Source organism: Gallinula chloropus, assembly GCF_964237585.1.
Source record: "Gallinula chloropus genome assembly, chromosome: 1".
In the NCBI taxonomy this organism is placed as follows: Eukaryota; Metazoa; Chordata; class Aves; order Gruiformes; family Rallidae; genus Gallinula; species Gallinula chloropus.
The window spans coordinates 28,893,838-28,918,374 of NC_140085.1; the positions used below are offsets into that span (position 1 = coordinate 28,893,838).

General features: G+C 47.2%; 1 protein-coding gene across 1 annotated transcript; it reads right to left on the reverse strand.

Annotated features, from left to right (window-relative positions):
- Window positions 1–5,602: 5,602 nt before the first annotated feature.
- KCNMB4 (potassium calcium-activated channel subfamily M regulatory beta subunit 4) lies at window positions 5,603–24,139 on the reverse strand (the record flags this gene model as incomplete). The annotated part of the gene is made up of 3 exons (XM_084263835.1): window positions 5,603–5,771; window positions 14,359–14,486; window positions 23,801–24,139. 3 exons carry the CDS (start codon window positions 24,137–24,139, stop codon window positions 5,603–5,605), a joined length of 636 nt encoding a protein of 211 aa, XP_084119961.1.
- Between the last annotated feature and the right edge of the window lie 398 nt (window positions 24,140–24,537).

Below are 24,537 nucleotides of genomic sequence, written 5' to 3' on the forward strand. Positions count from 1 at the left end.
TAGTTGATTATTTTTTTTCAGTTGCTTTTAGTTAATGGCAATTGGCATGCAAATAGCTGAAGGGATAAACCTGATGTTAGCTGAAAAGTTATGAAAAAGTTACATTCTATAAGGCAATGTTTAAATTAGATTACAGGCAGGTTGGGATTTTTTTGTTGTTCTTTTACATGCAATATCAAAGGTACTTCCACTGCATTTCTGGGAGAGTTATTTCAGACTGATTGCTGTTTGTGCTACTTGGAAATCGTGTATTGGAGGTGTGTAATTTTACAACTACACTGACATATTTGATACTCAAATTTAACATCCAAATTACTGCTGAATAGTTTAACAGGTCGTTCTTTTTCTTCTTATTGCATCTCCAGCCATGCACCCACTGCATGCAAAGCCATTTCCCTGCTTACAAGGCTTAAAACCATTAGCCCACCGAAGAGCTGCAAATTGAAGGCAGTGCAACTAATGGCAGCGTTCGTGCCAGCGTATCAAACCAGAAGGAAACTCGCACAGCCTCTCAAATATCAAACTCTGAGGTTGATTCATTCGGTGGGTCTGTGACCTGACAAGGCAGTATGATTAATTGCACACATATTCCCTCGGAGGTTTTCCCGCTCGTGCTTTCCGCAGCGAAGATTGTTAGCTTGACAGCTCAGCGTAGCAACCTCTTAAGATGCCAGAAAGGGAAGGGGTTGGTTTCTGATTGAAAGTTAATGGAGGAACAGCAGCTGCTCCATGCTGAGGGGAAAAAAAAGGGGAAAAAAAAAAAAAAAGCAGCTTTTGATTCTCAGAGCAATCACACACAGAAATAAGCTGATTTTTTGGATAACTTCAGCTATAGGATTTCTGTCAGGGACTGAAAGAAAAGATTCACATGATACAAAAGTCTTCATAAATTGGACTTCTGCTATGCTTTCTTCCACCTAATGTCCTAAATATAAGCCATAGCCTGAGTTTTTTTCTTTTCTTATTAAACACACTTTGAAGTATCTCCCTTTCCTTGTGTTTATTCTTGGTTTGAAAACACTTCTGGCCATCTAGGCTGAAGTTTGCAGAAACACAGAGTCAGCAGGCAGCTCCTGTGTTTGCCGTGCTGAGCAAAGATTCTTGCACAGCACATTCCTTCTGTTAACGGGCCATCCACACTGGCCCGCTGCCATACCAGACCCATGCAGGTGTCAACTGCCAAATTTTTAAAAGTCTTAATTTTCCAAGTATCAATTTATCAACCTGCATTAGACACTGCCCCAGGGTTATCTAATCCCTGCATCTTATCAATGAAAGGGCTTTAAACGTCAACCCGTCTTTCCTCCCTCAGGTTTCCCAGATGGACTCCTCCCAGATAACACATTCTCAAGGGATCCTTTTGCATAGCTCATGACATGAGCCGAGATGACCCTCTGTAGTCATCTCTGCTCCTGTGAGGATGACACCACAGCCCTGGGTCCCAAGTGGAGGGCTCCCCAAGGTGAACAGCAGCTGGAGAATCTCTGGGCAGCAGCACTAGGGTTGGGGTGGGCAGTGGCAGGCAGCAATGGGGCACACTCTCACACTCTGTTGCATTACAGATGTCTTTGCTCTGATTTAGGGCAAATCCCTCAAAACACACCTGGAAATGCAAGTTTGAAAACTGAGGCCTGCATTACCTCTCCACCAGGCTTCCCAGCTCACTTCTTGCAGCACTTACCAAAAGCCTTTCAAATCCAGCAGCATGTGCTGGAGCCCTGTCGAAGGGCTATGTTCACACGAGAAATGAACTTTAAAAATAGCCCTGGATACCCCCATGACAACCCCCATCTGCTCTGAGCACTGAATTCAGTACCTGAATATTCTAATGTGTTGCAAAATCTCATCTTTTCCTGACAACACTGAAGCACACCAAGGAGGAAAAATGCAACAAAAAATGCTCCTATTACTCTTAAAATGAGCCTAAGAATCTGACAGAGAAAGATATTGTACAAACAAAGTGATTTAATTGCACTACATGAAAACGAAGGCAGGTCTTACTGAAGCAGAGCAGCAGACAGCGTGAGGGAACAGAATTCCTCAAAGGGATAGCATATAAATATGGAATAAAATGCAAAAGTCACCCCTGCAGATGGCTCGGGAAAACAGCAGCCATTCAGGCTGCAAATACACTTCAGAGAATACACTGCAAAACCTGGAAATCCACAAAGCCAACAGGGAAATCAGCGAATAATCTGCTGGAAGGAAATGCCCAGCTTCCACAATCAAGTATAGGGATTAGAAAGACATTTCTAAATCAACGAGGTGCAGGATGGGACAGAAGAGTGAATTTTAGGATGCTTTTTTTCCCCTCAGCATCACATGCCACCAAACCAGGCAGATACTTACTGCCTGTCTTTACATGCCAATTCAAATGTTTAATTTGGGATGTTAATCAAACTGTAAAATTATTTGCTATCATCCTTGTAACCACCACTTACTTTCAGGGGCCTTTGCAAACAGCATTTCTAAGAGATTTAAAGATCTCATTGCTCATCAAGCGAGCTGCATCAACTTGATTCACTTCTTGCCTTTTGCTTGGTGAATCAGCTGCACAATTCAGCCACAAAAGCTTCTGGAGCAAAGCTAGAGAGGATTTTGTTAATCTGGATTTGCGAGCCCCAAGCTACTGGTTTAAAAATCCATGATGAGTTGATGAATCTGTGTCACCCTGTATTTCCTTCTCCCTTGTGAAAACAAAGGCTATATATATATATATATACACACACATATACATGCAGAAAATCAGGGGTTTTCCCCTCACCTGTAAATAGTTACCAAGAGCAAGCAGAGGAGGGGAACTTACCATTCAGAAAACCAAACCAAAATATATCGTAATGACACACACACCGCTCCCTCCCCCCCCAAACCAGACACAGGTGAGTAATGTTTCCGTGGGTTGCTGAGGCACAGGAATCATAGAGACACAAACAAGGCCATGGCACTGAGACACAAGTGAAACCAAACACCATGGACAGCAGGACAGCACTTCCAGAACCCAGCTTTCATCCGACAGGCTAAGAGCTCACAGCCTCTCTTCAGCCACTATATCCAGTGCTATTCTTTTTAGCAGGCTGAGACAGAGGGCACCTGTGTGAGCCTGACAACAAGGATCTCCAAAGGGGTGGCACAGAGAACTGGAAATTTTTCATGCAAGTAGCATTTTTCATCCACAGAACTGGAAGTGCTCAGGCATGTGCAACCAACATTAATCAGATCTTCCATACAGAGGAACTATCCCAGAATCTCAGATTCACACAACAGTTTGGGTTGGATCATCTAGTCCTAACACCCCTACCATGGGCAGGGTCACCTTCCACCAGACCAGGTTGCCCAAAGCCCCATCCAGCCTGGCCTTGAACACTGCCAGGGAGGGGACAGCCACAGCTTCTCTGGGCAGCCTGTGCCAGGGCCTCACCTCCCTCACAGGGAAGAATTTCTTCCCAATATCTGATCTAAATCTCCCCTATTTTAGTTCAAACCCATTACTCCTTGTACTGTCACTGTCACTCTCTAGCTTTCCTACAGGCTCCTTCAGGTAAGGCTGCAATGAGGTCTCCCTGGAGTCTTCTCTTCTCCAGGCTGAACAAAGCCAACTCACCTCTAGGAGAGGTGCTCCAGCCCTCTAATTAGCCAAGAAATGTCAAGCTCCTGCTTCCACAAAGAGATTTCCTTAACTTTCTTCAAAGGAACGGCTATTCCAATGTAGACAGTACCAGAGAACTCTCCAGAAGTCATATAGCAAGTAAGCAGGGGAGTGCAGAACGAGCTCCACTGGACACCATGACGCCCACAAGCTTACATAAGAAGCCATATAGAAATCAATTCTTGAGCACACAATACAATTAATCTGAGATGGAGACTGGGCAATGCAAGCAGGTTTGTCACTGTGTCTTGTGCCAAGAAAGCTTTCAGGCTTTCAAATCTAGCCTTTTCCTCATCCTCGGGAAATACCTCTCCTATGTGTTAAAAGCACAATGAAACACAAGGTATTTAAACATAATACTAAGAATATCAGAGATTAGTCCAATGAACAGCATGGTTAGAATTGCAGAATTGTTAATGTAGATTAAAATGCTTTGCCAGTAATCACATGTTGACTCACTTTCCTGACTGCGCCACGTGGCTTTTCTGTTCTGCTCTGTGCCAGCCCTGCAAAGCCACACAGCTGGTCTCAGGGGGGCACAGCCCCATGGGGCAAGGACAAGTGCCACGAAATTACTCTGGTCTCAGCTTGCGATTGGCATGCTCCAGGAAACTGCAGTCCAAGGCCAGTTCTTTATGATGAGGGTGGTGAAACACCGAAACAGGTCACCCAGAGAGGTCATGGTAGATGTCCCATTCCTGGGAATGTTCAAGGTAAGGTTGAATAGGGATCTGAGCAACCTGATCAAGTTGAAGATGTCCCTGCTCACTGCATGGGGGTTGGTGTAGGTGGCCTTTAAAGGTCCCAACCCAAACTGTTCTATGATTCTATGAGACAGGGAAAGTTTTGCACAGAGCAGGCAGACTAGGGCTGGTACTCCCATCATGCACATTGAGGAGCTGGGAGTGAGAAGAGAGAGGTGACCCAGTGAGATGCTGTGCCCTGCCTGTCTTGTGTTTTTCTGGAACGTCTCCTTGAAGGGACACTGCATGGAGCTGGCATGACTGGAATGGACAGTTCAGCAGCAAACAGCAGCATCACTGTGAAGAGTTGATGTCCTTCTCCAACCATCCCTGGAGCCTGGTGATGTGCATCAAACTACAGCACTGAGGCACTCCACTATCACTGGTGAAACATTCATCTAAAACTGCTCTGTGTCCCCTTACAGTACGAGACCATTTCAGTGAAGAGGATAACTGAGATGGGACAAGAAAAACTGTAGGGACTGAATACCACTGAGGCAATAAATTAGATCCAGTATTTAATCACCTTTTCCAATAATTGTTTATCTTTTTTTTTTTTGAGAAGTATTTCTGAGAGATTTCTACATGTCTTCACAATAAACAGGTGATGATGAAAGATTTAGTCTAGACAGAAGTTAAAGTTTGAATTTTAAAATTAATTTCTACATAGTTAAAAAAAAACAACCTGCAAATGAGCATAGTGTTATTTTTGCCTTAAAGCTTTTTTTTTAATAAATAAAACAAAACAAAGTTTTAAAAAACCCAACAAAACAACCAAATTTTATTGGTTTGGAAATACAGTCTATCATAAAGCAAATATTTTAAATATTTATTATTAAATAATAGTAAAGATCACTTTGTGGAGATGAAATGAGCGACACCAGGGGGGTTTATAAAATGTCTCTCAATACCTCTAGGACCTGGGTAGCTGCTGTTCAGGACTAACAGCGCACAGCGTATTTGGTGCAGTACAGATTATTAATTCTTTTTTTTGGTAGAATATACTTATTTACTGCCATAGCAGAAGAAGCAATTAGCTGACATTTAATGGGGAAGTCTCCCAAGAATAATCCTGAGGCAAGAGCAACTCCACTGTCAGATGAGACACTGGAAGGAGGCACAGCAGGGTGCCCCGCAGACCTGCAGGTATGTTGAGGTGCCCCGCTGGAGACCTTCTTGCAGGTTTTTTCTTTTCCATCAGGAGCCTTGCCATTTACAAATGCTTCTTCTTTTTTATGGCCTCTGCCCTGACAGCCAAGCTCTTGGCACAGATGGTCAGGACCACGATGAGGACTCCGACCAGGAACGTAACCAGAGGCCAGAGGAAGCAGTGCAAGAGGACAGTCTCATCATGGGTGCGCTTTAGCATCACATCATCTGGCCTATGAGGAACAGAAGAGGGAGAAAATATAAATCAACTCGACATCATCAATTCAGCATGAGTGGAAAGCATCTGCCATGGAAACAATAAAGGTGGTTTATTTGCAACTGTGTTAGAAAATTACTGAGAGGATCATTTCATCCACTGCTTTCATTTGCCTGTCTATCACCAGCACTACTGGCAGGCTGCAAAGGCTTTCCACTTGCAGTGTTTACAGACTAAGAAGTTCATTCAGATCTTAAAAAATATAAAATTAAAAAGCATTGGTACATTAGGTCTCTCAGGGGTCATGGTCACTACAAACAGCCACAAGAGATACAATATCACGCAGTGGATTGAAAAACAACTCCAATAAAAGCATCACACCAGGCAGCAGTTATACATACCTACCTCAAATGGCATCAGACACTGCGATGAGTTTAAAGCACAGTCAAAGCTTCCTTTTTAGCTGTGAGACCTGATGTGTCCGTGTGGCTACACGGAGGCTCCTCACAAAGCCCGGGCTGTGGTTTGCATTTGGATAAAGAGCCAGCCCCTGTCCTCAGCACTGCAACACTGATGGTTCAGGCTAGCCCAGCCACAACAGCAGGCAGGGGTCTGCACAAAACCTATCCCCAGGAGGACCTCTGCCTGGCCCTAGGATGCTGGATGCTCCTGACTCAGCTCCCTGCCAGCAGATGCTACCTCAGCAATTAAGCTGCAATTTGGCAGTGCAAACACCAAGTGCCTGAGCACTTTACTATGATTCTACAGGGACATTTTGGGGAGCTTACCCTGAAGATCTGTAACCACAATGCCTCTTCCAACAGCACCTAACACACAGTCATGTGACAAATTTATGCATTTCCAAAGGGAAACAGAGGAAGGATGAGAATACCAAGGTGAGATATCTCAAGAGGCTTGGAAATTCAGCCATACCACGTGTCTGAAAGATCAGGTGTCCATCTGCCTCTTTCAAGTCTGGGAAGTTTGCTGGGAACTCTGATGGCAAGTTTTCCTCAGTTCTGGCCCTTTCTGCTCTTCCTGCACTTTAACAGAGTTGTTACATCAGTCTCACGGCATTTGCACGTTGCTGCTGCTTTCCCACCTACAGCCAGAGACATGCAGTCTGCTGGAAAACCATCGGCAAAGGAAGGAAACAGAACTTTCTCTAACTAGGAAAATATTTATAGTCTTGACTCATACTGGACCTCAGTTACACTGAACACTCCCATCCCACGTTGCTTCGTCCATGCTGCTTGATGCTCCTTGGAGAAACACACCTCACAGCCTAAGATGCTGGAAACCCAGGATCATCCAGCCAGGTCCTGGGAGTTAAGTGCTCCTAACACAGTGGCCCATGGGAACAGATACCTGTGCAATGACTGTACTGTCTCTCCCCCAACAGTGTCATCCTCATCAGAAAGCAGTACTAAGAAAACATTCCTCACAGGGGAAACAAAAAAAACCCTCTTTTTGCTTCACCAAGAAATTTCCTGGAGGTGCCTGCAAGTCTACAGGGTTTTGTCCATCATTAAGGAGTCAACGGAGCCAGGCCTGTCCCGATCCCAAATTTAATTGCACCTGCATTTGCATGTGGGGGTCTCTCCCTCAAAATCACCGTGTGTAAGTTCTTCTGTACTGTGCTGGCTTGCAAGTCCCCAAGGCTGGAACTGATGTCTCTATTTGTGTAGTAAGGAGGAGAATAAGACTCTGATTATGAGCAGCTAAGCTACAGAAAAGTTGAAACTGGGCAGCATAAAAACTGATCAAAAGAAACCCAGGTGTATTCAATAGTGGAGCACGTGAAGTCTGCTCAACCAAAAGCCTCCAGACACATAATCAGGCACATGTGGAGACCATAAATTGAATAAAATATTATTAACTTTATGGACACAAACTCACCAGTCTGTCTCATACGAATGACAGCACCTGAACAGAAAAATCCATTCACAGGAGGTATAATGCTGCTTCCCTCATATTTACTGTATCATCACCTGTGAACAGCAGAGTGCTAATTCACAAGGAGGCCATAAGTACCAGAATTCTGTCTTTGCAGCTCTCAGCTTACAAGCTATGTTGATTTTTCAGTATTTTTTAAAATCAGTTACTAATTGAGGAGTTCAAAAATAAGGGAAAGAAAACAAACTAGAAAATTGGATTCAGAAACATTAAAGAACACGTGATTGGGTAGAGCAAGGTATCCTTTTGACTGGATCTTAGAGCTTTTGGAAAACATCTGCACCAAAGGCACTGGTAGTGGGTGCCAAACACTCATTACAAGTGTGACTCTAAAACTTACAACTTAGTGATTTAAAAGAGCTTCCCTTTTGGAAAAGAGTCCAAGAGTTACAGAGGCCTTTGCTGAAGCCTCAGGATGAGGTACGGGTGCAGATGGGTGTTACTGCTACTCTGAGCTACAGCCAGGGTGCCCATGCAATTCTGAGTGTTGACTGCCGACAGTGCCTCTTCAGACAATGCATCAAGTCATGACTGGGTCCTCCAAAAACACATCATTAATTGACTATTGGCACCACATCCAAGCATTAACGGCCCTTCTTTTGTCAAGGGGAGGGACAAGCACTCCTGGAGGATGACCCAGCGCATGGCAGAGCTGAGGGACCCTCCAGGATGTGTCCTCGTGGTACTGACTCTTGGTGCCATGCTGGGGCAAATCTCAGCCTTGCTCCCATTTGGTTTAATCTGGTTATTCTGCAAGAACTACTATGCTTTCAGCTGCTCTTTATCTTATTCCAAATTAACTTTCCAGTGCAGATAGGCACTGCAGGACCCCAGGAGTGAATGAGAAAACCTAATAAAGGCAAACAGCACGCCTGCAGATAGAACACACATGCCTGGATGGCAATGTTCTGGTTATCTGCCTGTAACAGCCCACAGGAACTTACCAAGATCAACTTTGGCAGCATATAATGCCGTTTGTTTGCATGCATTACGATTCCCTCCCTCTCCAGTCAGGACCAGCTCCTCTTTCTTGCATCTGCTGACCCACATGGAGATGTGGCAGGCCATATGGGAGAGCTCTGGGAGAGTGGGAGGAGGGAGCAGAGGATGGGAGTCTGGGCCCCCATGGTGCCTGGTTGAGGAGCCCTTCCCTGCAGATCCACCACCAGAGCTGGCAGCAGCTGTGGAAAGCGGTCTGGAAAGCAGCTTAGAGGGTGTAATGGCAGCAGAGTGTCCCACCGAGATGCAGCAGCCAGGGGCTGGCATGGAGGGCAGTGTGAATGAGAGCCTGGGAGGCCAACTGGCTAAAAACCTGGAGAATAAACAGGCTTGCATTCGTTTTCAGGTGATGATGCATGACAGGCTAGAAACCGTAGGTATTTCATGTGAGATCGGGAAGGCCCAAAAACAAAACACTTGGGAAAAATTAGGAGGTACACGAAGCTAGAATGAGAATTAATCAGATGAATGAAATATAGCAAAGTCATTAGTGATTAATTAACAGGTTACCCTGCAGAGGCTGGATTTAATTTCTTCCAGGCTGTTTGTTATCCTCACATAATGGCACCATTTTAGGGGGAAGAACTGTTCTCCCCTTCCTGAAGAAATGAATGCTCAGGCAGAGCAGAACAGCCACCACCACCCAGTGAGGCTCTGAAAGAAGAGGCAAGGTGTGTGGCACAGCCGTCCTCTGACATCTGAGTCTGCAGAGTGTTTGGGCACATCCCTGGGACAAATCCTAAGCAATCCTGCAATGAACCCTGAGGGATGAGGAACAAAATCTGCTTGTAGAAAGTACTCAGGGCAGCAGCCAGGACTGCAGAAGCCTTGCTTGGCCAGCAGGACACTGCTGGGCAGTTTGCTTCGGCATTCTGCTTGGAGCTGAGCTTCTTACCAGGGTGCTGCATCAGCCCCACATCAGGGATCAGCAAGAGCTGGATCTGTTCTCTGTCCTGGTACAAAAACCTTTGGCTTTCGCTCCAAGCCATACACAGTGATTAATGCAAGAGAGCTGCCCCACATGTTTCTGAATCAGAAATATGCACACAGAGGTACTTGTCTTGCCAAGCACAGATGGAGAGCATCACCGAGAGAGCAGAGACGCTGGCAGTGAGCCGTGAGGTTTATGTTGCCCATCAGAGTTACTTCTGAGCCCCAAGATAATCGTAACAGCTGTGCTGTGAGGTGAGAGGAGCCAGAACTGGGCTGTACCGGGGGGGACAGACCCCCATCATGGTGCTGCACCAGGATGGAGATGACCAGGAGTTGAGAAATCAGACACCCTATGGGGCCTTCAAGAGAATAAGACTTGGAGTGGTTATCACCTGCCCCTGCAACAGAAATACACAACAACAGCAGGAAAATTCTTTGGCCACCTGGGAATGCTAGATACAGGCCAACGGAGCGAACATTTTAGCTGAAATCTCTGGATTCCACCTCTAAACCAGTAACTGTTATCAAGAGCAGAAGCAAGGAGAGCAGGGGGTGAGAAAGGAGCCATGGAGCTGCAATGGATGGCAACAGCAAGAGCTGCAGAGGGGCTGGCCAGAGGAAACAAGGGGATGGTGACAGGAAGGGAGAAAGATGTATTTAACAGGCAAGCAACAAATAGAAGAGCAACTTCCACAGCAAACAGCCCCTTTCCTCACAACTTAAAATAAATAGCTACCAGGACACCCCAAACACAGTAACAGTAACTGTGCTGGCTTTGCACAGGAAGGTTGGCATCTATCCAAACTGCAGTTTTGACTTTTTCTTGGTACTTTTGTAGCAAGAGGTGACTTGCCTTTTCCCAGAGTCTGAAGTCTTGTTGTTTGGCTTGGAAGCAGAAAAGGGAATGTGCTCCTGTCCCCAGGAGAAACCCTCTCATGACAAGGACATGGCTTTGCTGGAAGCCCCCACAGCATCATTCCCCAGTGCTGAGGCAGTGATGCTGAACCCAAAGGAGGTATGTCATGCCTGGAAATTAGTTTCTTTTCCCTGTGAAAATCAGCAGGTATAACTAAATACACTGCCTTATCCCTGCCAGTACCGTGAATTAAATAAACCCACCTTTGCTCTGTGACTCCCATATAATAATGCAGTTCAAAGATGTTGGCCAGTGGGGTTGCACTTATTCCCCCTAAGCTTGGTTATGGACCACCTCTTGTTTCTAGGGATGCTGCCATTCAGCTCTCTGGTAAATGCAAAGCCTCTCAAGGGGATGCACCTGAACTCCAAGAAATAATTATCAGTCTCTACCTTGGCTCTGAAAACACACCTTTTCCTTCCAATGAGCACACAAGGAGGAGGGAATTTTGTTTTCGTTGCTAAAAGGTGAGACCAGTACTCTTATTTTTAGCAGGACTTTGAGCTCAGGGCTGGAGCCTCGTGGGGCTCTGACCAGGGGTAACTGGATTAGCTGTTGCATTATCCTGTGTGATTTAGTCTAGGTGATCCTGCTCTGGCAGGGGGGTTGGGCTGGATGATCTTTCGAGCTCACTTCTAACTCCTGATGTTCTGTGACTCTGTGATTCTGCAATACATCCCTGCTAAGCAATGCCAAGCACTTCAAACAGACACTGGAGACAGCAGGTCTCCATCAGAGCCTTCAGAGCAGTGACCAAACATCATGGGAAGGATTGTAGTGTGGGAGTTACCCCAAAAGTCATGTAGGACCAAAACATTGCAGGCACATAAACATTTCAGTCATCACCACACCATGTAATTTATGTGACACAGCAGAAAGCGGCAGAGGCGAGGGTGTGACATAGAGAAACTTTACAAACATCTTTGTATCCAAACAATCTGGATTTTAAAAGGTTTGCAATCTGCATACACCTATTTTGCCCACAATCATTCACATCCCTTCACTATGACAAGCACTAACCAGCATTTTCTTCCCCTATTGCTGCAAGGTGCAGAGATGCTCAGCTGAACAGCTGCACCGGGGGCAGCCCTGTCTTATTAACAGTAAAGTCTCTTCCCTCTTGGGCCCAAGAACTGCCCCACAGGCAATAAAGGAAAAGAAAGGCTAAGAAACAGCAACAGCATCTTCTGACTGGAGGGAACTCGTTTAGAAAACTTTGTGAAGCACCAGAGCAACCTGAGATTTCTGTCCCACCAACGGGCAGCCCTTCCACCTGAGCTCCCCTGGCTTCTGCGGATAGTTATTCCCAGATAAACAGCCTGCAGGACACCCCAGCACTGTACAGGTGGTTATTAATCCCTAAACAGTGTTTCCTCCCTAAACAGTGTTTGCTCTTCAAATCTCAGGTGAATCGGTGTACAGCATCCTGCAGAGAAGTATGAAAGGCGTCCCTCTCAAATGAACATTAACATTGCAAACACTACCCTCTCTAAGGGACCTGCTCCTATATTCTATGTGCTTTACACAGACTAACTCAGAAGAGTTAGATCAAATACTGACAGAAGACACGCTCACTTCTATTTTGAAGTGACCATATTTTTCCCTCTGTGTGTGTGGTTTTTTTCAGTGCTTCACAAGCTGTTTAGTCATCATAGCTCTAAAAGTATACCTCAGCAAGCACATTCCTAGTCAGCAAAACTTATGTCTCAAAGCCATTCCTATCTCCTGAGGAAAATAGATGGCGTACACATTTCAGCTTACACTATCTTCAAGTATCTCTGGCAGTGAGCCTCTCCTCTGCTGTACATAAATTGCTGTAGGATCAGCAAAAGGCAGCATTTCGAGGCAGCCATTGCATTTGGCAGGAACATTTAACAGTACAGGGTGCAGCAGCTACAAGGAACAAGCCTTGCCCAGGTGCTGTACGATCCCCCAGTGCCAGCCTGCACGAATGGCAGACCCCAGGCAGTATGCAGACTCAGAAAAATGTTCCCTTCACTTCACCTACAGACCTTATGTGAGAACCAGCTCACCTTGCTCTGGACATCTACCACCCAGGTACCTACACCCGATCAGATCAGCCTAAATCGCTTTACAGGAGGGAAACAAATGTCTCTGGGCATCAAACCTGTGTTAGGCATTTATTTTTGATTAAGACTATAAAAATGCACTTTCACAGCATCTTGCCCACCCCAACTCAGGTGAATCCAAGCCATGACGTCTCCTGCAGAAGACCCCATGTTTCTGACTGCCCTGCTCATGGGCAGTGGCTGCTGCAGGTCCCAGGCCACAGCAGTGCCTACCCGGACAAGCCCACACCACCATTCAGCTCCCGGGTAGCAGACCCAACCATTGGCACCTTGCAATCCAAAGCAGCTCCCAAGAAGGTCCCTGCCAGGTCTGGCGCCACCGCACAGGGTGCCCTAACTTTTAACATCCACATGCTGTAAGTACTGCTTCGTGCTACAACGTAAAGTGTTTTCCCCCTGCAATAAGTTAACCAGGGAGAACAGACTGTCATCCTGGGCTCACTGACTATCTCCAGGGAGGGGACACCAATCATAGCCACCCCAAGACAAACCTGAAGCCCCCAAGGTATCTAGTGGGTCACTGACAGGAGAGTCAGGCATCTCTGTGCCTTTCACCCTGCTCCAGCAATCCAGTTCCTCCAAGGTCCTAGCACACATTGGCATCCATTTTCCTCCAGTGTGTCTTAATAAATGTCAATGTCTGATGCCAATGCTCACACACTGAGGCCTGAATTGCACCAGCAAGCCCTTAGCTATTCCAAACTAGGTCTCCATCATCTGTTTAACTTCCAAGTGCTGGTGGGGTAGAGCCAACCTTCTCCTTTAGTCCCTGATGTGGCAGACATTTATTGAGTGCTTGACTTAGCAACCAAGAACAGTCTTCCCAGCTCTACCAAAATTATTCAAGCTGATGATGAAATTAACCAAGTGTCCTATGCCTCCAGAATTGGAGTCTAAACCCCATAAAACCTTGGCTGATTTGGAGATCCTAAGTAGTCTTTTTCCATGTCTACGTGGACCTATCATCTCAATCATTGCTGTTTTCCCAAGTGCTCCCAAAGAGCCTGCACAATGTGGTAAGTTGCTGCCACCACATCACTTTTCCTTTCCCACACATCATCATCAGAAGGAGATGAGCAAAAGGACTCGCTCCTCTTCCCATTTACCAAAGGAAGGAAAAGGAAACCACAGGTCACCCATATACATACATAAGTCACATCAACATCAGTAGTGAAAGTAAGAATTGAAACAGAAGAGAAGATGCTTTAAGGTACAACTTTCTACTCAGCAAGTATATATGAAAACTGGCAGGTCTGTGAGCATTTATTGCACTGATTCATTAATCCTCTGTGAACACAAATCCTGAGTTGGTTGGTCCTACTTATCGATCTCCCATTTTCTTCCAGCCACTCGTCAACACTGTAGGGTTTCTTTTCTACAGAGGGGAGGAATGTTAATATCCAAGCCAGAGATTTGCCATCCAAGGGTTAAAAGCCAAGATGCTTTTTGCCATAAAGTGACATATTTTAAGGGAAACTTTCCTCCAAGCTTTATAATTTCACCTCAAGTGGTAAAAGCACTTATCCACTTTCTGTGTAGCTTTTCATCAGGAGAGCTCTCTTGCAAAGTTCTGCACTAAACACTAAACCACATCAGTATATGGAGGGGGTGTGTGTATATGCATGCATTTATATACACTTTCAAACAGAACCAATAGCTGTTAAACAGATGCATAGGCCCTTCTGCCTATGCAAATGTAGATTACTCACCTCAAGTGCTGGTTAAAATAGCATGTAAATGGCTGTGAACCCACTTTCTCTTTCCAGTATTTCTGCTTGTACGTGACGTTCTCAGAGTTCTCCTGATCATCTCTTGCACAGGGAGGGATGTACGAACACTGACAACACATGAAGCAAAGCAGAGTTACTTCTGTGCACAGGGAGGCAGGGCATCACTTCCTCTGAGTTTTCTTCCCAATGTCACTGTGGCTGAAATGGCTGAAGAACAATGAGCACAAGCTCCCAAGAAACAAACACCAAAAAAAGAGAAAAGTTACCTGAACTTTACTTCAATTGCTAGCTACTCCCTGCAGGTACTGGGAAAGGACATGCCAGCATTCAGAAAGGCTTTATCTGGCTCTGCTCCATTACCAAACCAACCCGCCATGTGGCACCTGGGCTCTTAGCATGATAGATGCAAAAATGACTGTTTCACTTTGATGCGTTCCTAGCCAGTCGCATGGATTGGATTTGAGCTACTTCCTATTCTCAGTGAGGCACGTAACCACGGGTTCTCTTTAGCACCATGCTAATGATCACCAAAATATTCCAGCAAGCCTTCCCAGGTGATGGGATATCTGGTATCTGGCTGATAGATAGCTTGGCAAAAGACAGGTGCTCCTCCACTGTTACAACACGGGGAAACGAGCAGTAAAAGTTCAAAGCCCCACTTCAGCAGAAAAGATTCAGCATCTGCTTCTGCAGATCTCACCCTCAGATATCTGCTTCAAAGCCCAAAGAGATCAAGGGAAATTCCTGCACCAGCTCAGTGCTCTTGGGACTGGGCTTCCCAAGACTCCCCGCTGGGTCACATGTACCTTGTTTCCAAGTCTCACCTTTGACACACCACCCTTCCCCTCTTAACCACAGGGAGCAAAAAAAATGACCATGAACCTAAAGAGCAACTTACTTAGGTAGGGTGAGGAAGCAGGAGGTGAAGGGTGTGGCAAGCCCCTAAAAGGATCCCCATCTATGATCACAATATGAGTTTCTTCACAGTATTCTGAAGGTAATAATCGTAGAATCATAGAATCATAGAATTGTAGGGGTTGGAAGGGACCTCCAGAGATCATCGGGTCCAACCCCCCTGCCAAAGCAGCTCCCTAGCACATATTGCACAGATAGGCGTCCAGGCAGATCTTGAATATCTCCAGAGCAGGAGACTCCACCACCTCCCTGGGCAGCCTGTCCCAGGGCTCTGTCACCCTCACTGTGAAAAAGTTCTTCCACATGTTGGTGCAGAACTTCCTGTGCTCCAACTTGCAGCCATTGCCCCTTGTCCTGTCCCCACAGACCACTGAAAAGGGGATGGCTGATTTCCCCTGCATCCCCTGCTTAGGATAATTACAAACTTTAATTAGGTCCCCCCTTAGTCTTCTCTTCTCAAGGCTAAACAGTCCCAACTTACTCAGCCTTTCCTCATAGGGGAGATGTTCCAGGCCCTTAATCACCTTTGTAGCCCTTCTCCGGACTCTCTCTAGGAGGTCCCTGTCCTTTTTATACCAGGGAGCCCAGAACTGGACACAATACTCCAGGTGGGGCCTGACCTGGGTAGAGTAGAGGGGGAGGATCACCTCCTTTGACCTGCTGGCCACACTCCTCCGGATGCACCCCAGGATCCCATTGGCTCTCTTAGCCACCAGGGCACACTGCTGGCTCGTATCCAACCTGTCATCCACCAGGATCCCCAGGTCCTTCTCCACTGAGCTCTTCTCCAGCAGGTCATCCCCCAGCCTGTACTGATACAAACGGTTGTTCCTTCCCAGGTGCAAGACTCTACACTTGCTTTTGTTGAACCTCATCTGGTTTCTCCCTGCCCAGCTCTCCAGCCTGTCCAGGTCTCTCTGGATGGCAGCGCAGTGTTCCTGCCTGTCAGCCACTCCTCCCAGCTTTGTATCATCGGCGTACTTGCTGAGGGTGGATGTTCTTCCCTCATCAAGGTCGTCAATGAAGATATTAAACAGAACTGGACCCAACACGGAGCCCTGGGGAACACCGCTAGTCACAGGTCTCCAGTCAGATTCTGCTCCTCGAATCACAACCCTCTGGGCTCGGTCCGACAGCCAATTCTCAACCCACCTCTCTGTCCACTCGCCTATCCCATGCTTTCTCAGCTTTGCTATCAGGATGATAGCAAATAATGAAGGAGAGAGATATCTTCACTAACCTGAAAATAAAGATCACTGGGATTCACCACACCCAGTGAGGATTTCCTCTCCCTCTCCATTTGGTGAGGTTTCACAGAGGCTTACCACGCTCCCAGCTGCACACTATTCCTAAGCTGTATAGATCTACAAGACCATTTCCACCAATCAAGAACTTGGATCTTTGCCATTCCATGGGGATGGGAGAAATCTCAGGATTTTGTTAGCCTGATGGTGTAAAACCTGACAGTAGCTTCCATGAGTCAGCCTGGAAGGTCTTGCAAGATCTTGCTTGTTGCCTCCAAGCTGAAACTTGCCTTTCTCACATACAAAGGAACCACTTTTCACATGGGCCCACATCTGGTGGTGTCACACATTGCAGGACGTTGGTGGCTGTCAGGGGGACGGTGTCACACCAACCCACGTGGTCATCCCCCCACCCCAGTGCTCCTTGCTCGACCCCAGTGTCCAGCACTCCTAACCTGCTCCACTCCTGTGGTTTTCTTCTTGAAGCTTCTCAGACCCTGCTGTGGAAACTGTCTCATATCCCACCAGTTGTGCACTCACTGCTGATGTCTGACTGTAACCTACACTCCGCTCTTCTACAAGGTCCCAACCTTCAGGTACACTCTTGGATACAAGAGAGCAGAAGTAAACAGGCTTTACTCAGTCCCCCAGACCAACTACCATTTATCCAGCACACAAAATGCAGAACTACACAAAGCAGCTAGGTACTAATACACATTCTTCTGTCTAAGTTTCCTCAGTGATCTTAAAAACTCCTTTTCCTGTGGCACCAGCTCCAGTACACAGCTTCCCTCTCACCTCTGAAATGTTTCTTCTTCCTGTCCTATGCTATAAAAGTGGGACCACCTCACCACTCCTCTGCCAGCCAGACGTCCTCTGGAGCCTTCAGAGACCTTCCCCTTCCCTCAGGTATTACATGAATCCTGCACAAAGTCTGGGGAATCGTTGTTTATCCCCATCCTGAGGTTCAGGCTTAGAAACAAAAGGAGCAATCTCTTTTCCCGAGAGACATCCATCTGAATGGACAAATAGCAAACTGTAATAGTCTTCAAGGACAGTCCCATCACAGAGGGCTTCACAGTTTCTTACCTCAGTGCCCACACTATTAGCTCAACATGAAGCAATTAAAAAATTAGTTTTCTGGGACAGGGATTTTTCTTGTTTTTGAGGATGTAAAGTGCCCCACAGACAGCTTCCCTATCAACACACACATCTTTCCCCATGCCTAAGCAAGACAGTGTGTGGAACTACCACTGGTACCTACAGGAGGGATACATGGTAGTTGGGGAAAACAGTGAATACACTCTCTGTAGCCCAAAATTCACACCACTCCTTGCACAAGGTAATCCCAATGGTGGCTGACAAAACCCACTCTGGATTCATTTCCATCTCTTCCTCTTTTCATGTGGAAAATGCAAAAGGAGACACCCAGGGCTTTGCCATAAATTGATGGGACCTCATTGCTTGAGCCTGTTGAGAACTGACAGTCAAAATCATCATCATGTGAATCCAAAGGGTGACCCTGAAACCCCTGAAACATCTCAATATGATGAAGGCCCTGACCCACAGTGAACACCCAAGGTCCAGCTCCAGTCACCTGATGCACAAACACCAGAGCTTGTTTGCCTGTCCAGGATGCCAGCACACTTCCCACCAACCTGACATCCATTTTGTCCCATTCTGAACCACGTAGGTGGTGAATCTCTACTTTCCCAGCCTCCCAAGCACACTTCTCAGGGACTCTGCTTGATCAACTGTATCACCCTCCAAAGCACAGTCAGCAGGCAGATAAAAGGGAATCATAACCTGGCAACCTTGGCTCCTATGAGTTGGTGGATGAACCTGAAACGACTTCCTGCTTTGGCAACAGGCTGTTTCTGAAAGGTTAATTCCACAGTCCTCCCCCACAGGACATGGCATCCCACCATCAAAACATAAACAACTGCCAAGTCTTTGAAAGCAGACTAGGATGCCTTGTGCTCAGTTGCAGCTTGTGTAGCAACATCCATTTTTGGTGGAAGTGCCCCACTCTACATTTCTTTGATGCTTTTTTCCTTAAACAAGTTACAATGAAGTTGGAGAATAGCACTTAGGATCAGACATTCAGAATAAATCTAATGGAGCAGAGGCCTTTTCAGCAGATCTATTGGTACATGGTGCCATAATCGTACCTCCTACACTATGTCATAGCAACAATAAAATTATTATGCAATTCAAAACCAGTCTCAATTACACAGCTCAAAATCAGCATCAGACTAATAATATTCCCACTTCAATCAAAGCCAGTGTTTGAACAAATGACTCAGGATTCAATTCAGTAAAAATATCAAGAAACAAATATATCTTTACACCAAAGTTTTCTAAGATTTTTATCTGTGTTTGCTGCTGGATGCTCCCACTCCAATGTCTCTGCAGATGACTGAGAAAAATCCCAGTCCTTCTGAACACTTCATCACAGCAGATATTCTTCTATAGCATGGAGAAAGGACACAGGTGTGAATTCTTGACCATGGCTTAGCTCCCAGCTTACATTTCATGCTTTCCAAAGACTAATTTTTGCCTAATTGAGTCACATCTTTATGAAAAATCAGGTAGGCTCTGAGGGAAGCTCTGTCAAGCCTGGAAGACAGAGTCTGCAAGATGAGATCAAGAAAGTCTCAAATGCAAACACATGTAAGGGCCCAAAGAAGAAGCAAGTCAGCCCATCAAAAGACAAACTGATGGCACAAAGAAGCAAACCTCCAGCCTCAGCCTCCAAGCAACTTGTTGAGGACCATGCTCCTGGCTGCTAGTGAACTGTGGGACACAGCATGTACTGTTTGCTTGGTGTGGCAGAGAGACTCACATTGTGTGCTGCAGAGGCTGGGAAGCTTGTGATGAAATGGAGGACTGGAATGGACACCCTGGAGAAGTATCATTGCAATCCACCACTAAAGCCAAAAATTTCTGACTCCCCGTCTCCAAGTATATTGGGTTTGCCTGGCAAAGTTTTGGTAGTGGGAGCCTACAAGGGTGGCTTCTGTGAGAAGCTGCTACAATCTTCCCCCACGTCCCATAAAGCCAGTGCTGGCCATCTCCAAGACATCTGGGGCACCCCAGCTGAGTCGGGAGGGCAGTGGGTTTTACCCGTGGCTGCTTCCGAAGGAACTGCTACACAGCATCTGCAGATTTTGCCCATCACAGGTACCAGCCCAAACGCAGATCTGATGCTTCACCACATGCACCAGCCCCTCCCAAAATTATTGTAGGGTTGGGCATATTTTGGTATTAAACTGCCTCTGCCATGGGAGGTATTTGAGTCCACAACCCAACTCCATTCACAAGCGCACAGAAGAGGTGATTGTATATATGATGTCATCAAGCTGAGCCATTACAGAAAGCAGCGTGATGTGACGGGACCACACACAGATGTAGAGCGTGAAGAAGGAGGAGCAGCTGCCTGCTCTGCACCCCGGGATGGGGACAGGCTGAGCCATGTCCTGCTGCGCAGCTGCTAACACCAGCCTCAGCGCTCACCTCCTAAAGGCTTCTTCAGCAAAACCACCAGCAAGTTCTTCCGGCCTGGCTCTTAACTTTAATCACAGAAAAGGAAAAGCCTAAAATTCTAGGAAGCAGATCTTGTTGGCAGCTGAAGCACCCCGCTGTCATTTTACCCAACCAAACCCGTAGCCTGGGCCCCGCGCCGGCTGTACGTGCCACCAACGCACCTGATGGCCAGGATGATAGCGACAAATTGACTTTGGAATTAATTCCCCTTAAGCCTTATCTCAGGGATTATTATTGCCATCAAGGCAGCTGAAGAAAGGCTACCGTCCCTCCACTGAAAAGTCTTCCTCTGAGACAACAAATAAATAAATAAAAAAGAAAGAAATCCACAAATCACTTGGACAGAAGACAAATGACATCATGCTTATATATACATCTCTGGATTAACTCTGACCCAACTATATAATCTTTTAAGAGCTAAAATGAATCCTGGGCTGTACAACGATGTGATTATCTCGGAAAGCAAGAGAGAAAAAAGAAACACTAATTTCTTTTTTCCCTGCAGCTGGAGCTCCCCAGGACACACAGATGCGTAGCTGCCAATATGTTTACGTGCCGCCTCGCTCTACTACAGAAAGTAGAATGTCCTCAGTCTGACACACCAAGGATTTTTGGGCATGGAGTGAGGCTACCAACTGGTCGAGTGTTGTTTCCCGGTGTAAGGAGCCCAAACTACACCTTCTCCACACCGCTGGTTTACCAGGAAGAATTGCTACCCCACATGGAGAAGCAGCTCAATAGGACGTACGGCTTTAAAAATTGTCCAAAACAAAACTGTTCTTTTTTTTTCTTTCTTTCTTTTTCTTTTTTTTTCTTTACCTTCTAGTTCGTTGGCACCGGCTAGCGTGCTGGGTGTCTGTAACTGCTCAAACACAAGCAAGAGCACCATATGAAGGCAACAGAAACATGAAGGGTTAAACAGCATCCTCAGTGTTCATTCATAAATGCATTCCAGCTCCCAGGCATTAAATCCATCAGAATCCTGCTCCTGCTACGACTAACCTATTTCAGCATAAAGTCCCAAAAGCTTTCAAAGATGGTGAAACTCCAGGACAAAAATTAAGACTATAAGAGCTGTACTTGCCTTATTCCCTTAGGAGGGAACATTTGTTGAACGAGACCTAAACAACTTCTTGCTATCATTTTTATTAGTTTTACAGAAGCTTCTTAAGGTAAAAGGAAATAATTGGAGTGTGGGGTTTTCTAATGTGTTGTTTTCCACTTAATTAAATTCATTTCACTACCAAAGAATGCAGGTACACCCCAAAAATACATCCTTTCTGCTTGGTGTCATCTGGTAAATCAGATCTAATCCTCAGCAATCAATATCCCAGGGTAAACAGCCCACACCTAGAGATGTGTGGTGCAAGGAAGGGAAAGCAGGTGATACTTGTGAGAGCGTGCAAGTGCGACACACTGCTGACACACAGCCCTGTGCTTCTTTGTTAACTGTTAAATAAAACCAGGCTCCTGCAGGACACTTCCAGGCACTGCTTCCAGAGCTCCAGGTGCCTTCCCGCAGAAATCATAATCCAGCCCCAGGCAGGATCCTCCTCTTCCCACCGGACATTCAGGAAAGGCAGCAGAAGACAAGATCAAGAAGACCAAAACAAAGAGCTTGGACTACTCAGAGAGACATTGTGGTTGTGGCTGTTCGAAAGCATCTGTCGAAACTGAGGATGCCACAGAGTTGCTGAGCCCTGGGGTGCTGGTGGCAGAGCTCAGCACCCACCTCCCCCCCTCACCTGCAAGGGGGCTGTCAGGCCATGCCCAGGGGCAGCCGTGCTGTGGCAATGCGGTGTCTTCGAAAAGATGTGGCGAAAGGGTGGCTTTTCCCCTGCATTTCACCAGCTACCCACTGCCCACTTCAAGGTGGAGGGAAGTTTAGGGAAGTCCTGGTGTTCAGGCAGCTGGGTGCTCATGGTGCATGTCTCTGTAACCACAGCCTGGCAGCAGCATACCTGGGCAAAGGTGAAGCTTGGAAAGGTCCCTCACCAGCCAGCTTTTCATCTGCTTCATGATCAAGGACCATCTAAGTGCTGCAGCTTCTGAACAGTGCCAACCCTTATGATTATCCAGATTTATCATCCTGATTCTTGTGCTGCTGGTTCTTGCCCAGGCCACCTTTCCAAGCCCACAAGCTCTCAAGGGGAAAAAAGCAAAACCCAAGCCCTAAACTTACAACTTAACCCACCTTGAGGATGACGGAGCACTGGAACAGGCTGCCCAGAGAGGCTGCAGAGTCTCCTTCTCTGGAGACATTCAGAACCCGCCTGGATGCATTCCCATGTGATTTAATTTAGGTGATTCTGTTCTGGCAGGGGGGTTGGACTAGATGCTCTTTTGAGGTCCCTTCCAACTCCTAACACTCTGTGGTTCTGTGAAGTTCCAAGTTACACGCTGGTGTAACTATGACTGTGGAGATGAGAGGCTGCACAGCCCAAACTGGACATGCTAGTCTGCTCCCCAGCCCCTGCACGCAGACCCCTGCATCATGCTTAGCACAAGCCTTGACACTGCACCACATCCACATCTCGGCTGAAGAGCTGAAATTCGCTTCTCCAGTGCACTCCCTATTTTGGGCTCTGTCAGGGGGAAGGGAGGCGATTCTGACACATTTTTATTTTGTGAAAATGACTTAAAAAACCCTTTTCCTCTGCTCAGGCAGAACACCAGCCAGGTGATCTTTTCTCAGCACGAAGAGAAAAAGGAGGAAGCAGAACAACTGCCTTTAAAGAAAGAAAAAGCACAAGTCACACGTCGCCTTCGGACTTTCCTGGTTCGCCAGAACATGCGACTTCAAAGGCGCTTCCGTTCAGTCCGCTTGTGTGGGGGGGATGGAGAAGTTTCAGAAGGAAACTTCTGTTCCAGCGCACTCCTCTCCCCAGCGCCCTGCCTGTAGCGGCTCTGCTCAGGTTTCTCCTTGCTCTTTGGGAAGCTGCTCTGGGAAGCCCCTCACCCCCTGGGACACGCAGCACAACAGCATCCATCGCCTCTCGGACACACACACCCACCTCCTCGCTGGCAGCAAGAGTTTCTCCCCAGCTTCCCACCGGCGATCCCCGGGCTGCAGCGGTGGGGCAGCCTGGGGACCAGCAGTGAAACCACACAGCTGCTCCCCGCAGTGCTGCTGCCCATGGGGTGCACTTCCATGGGAAGGGTAATCCGAATCTGCTCAGGAATATCTATCTATATATGTGCATATAGACATATTGAGGGTTGGACTCGATGATCTCTTGAGGTCCCTTCCAACCCCTACAATTCTGTGATATGTATATGTGTATGTGTATATTGTGTGTGTTTATGGTGTAACACTACATATACACAGAGCACAGTGCTATACTATATATGGTGTGCATTTATATAGCATTACACACCATAGATACATACACACACACACACACACACACACCCCCCAGGTATAGTATTTATATCTATGCATACACACCTCATGTATATACTTTTTGCTGAGTAACAGCACAGGGGCATTTCAGAGGGATGCTCCAAGACTTTATTCATCCCCCCCCATCAAAGCAAAACCTGCACCCGAACGGAGGGTGGGGATGGGGCACCCGGACCCCAAATGCCGGTACAAGGGGCAGGGAAAGGGCACCCAGCACCACGCCGCGGGGGCAAGATTTACCCTGCGGGACACCACACACACACACACCCACACCCCCCTTTATTTTAGGATCGCGGCGCTGCGCAGGTCTCACCTTGGGGTTGGTGCGGAGTTGCCGCTCGTCCTCATGGAGCAAGGCAGGGATCGAGGAGCGGGAGGTGCGGACCAGGACCTGGAGACAGGGGTAGCGGGCGGTACCACGGCAGGCAGCCCCGCAGGAGAAGGTGCAGGCGAAGCGCTCCCCCAGCTGCCGTACCGCCAGCACCGTGCAATTAGCGGAACCTCCGCCGCCCCGTTCCTGTAACGCCGGCCGCAACCAGCAACAGCCCAAGCCCAGCAAGGAGAGCAAACCGGCGGCGATAAGGAGGAAACCCAACCGCATGCTTTTGTCCTCCGCCTCCGTGTATTCGTAAGCCGCCCGGCTCCGCGCCATCGCCCGGCTGCCGCTGGCATCCGCCGCCGGGCAACCGCTGCCATCCATCGGCTAAAGGTCCCGCCGTTCCCCGCCTCCCTCCCCGCCTCCTCGGGGGCTGTGGGATCCAGGGAAGGGGGTGTGTGTGTGCGTGTAACTGGAGGGGGTTGGAAAAAAATTAAAAGGAAAAAAAAAACCATCCCAAGATATAAATAAATAAAATGCAAATATAAACCCAGCTGACCTAATTCGGGCATCCTCCGGGGGTGGAAGGGACAGCTTGCGATGGGATTATCTGGCCTGGGAGATTTGCTGTGGGGAAGGCTAGTCCGGATTAATACTGGGTGCTGTGCAAGGTGCAATGTTTGGGAGGAGGGGGAGGGCGGAGGGGCCACTCCTCCACCTTCCCACCCCCACCT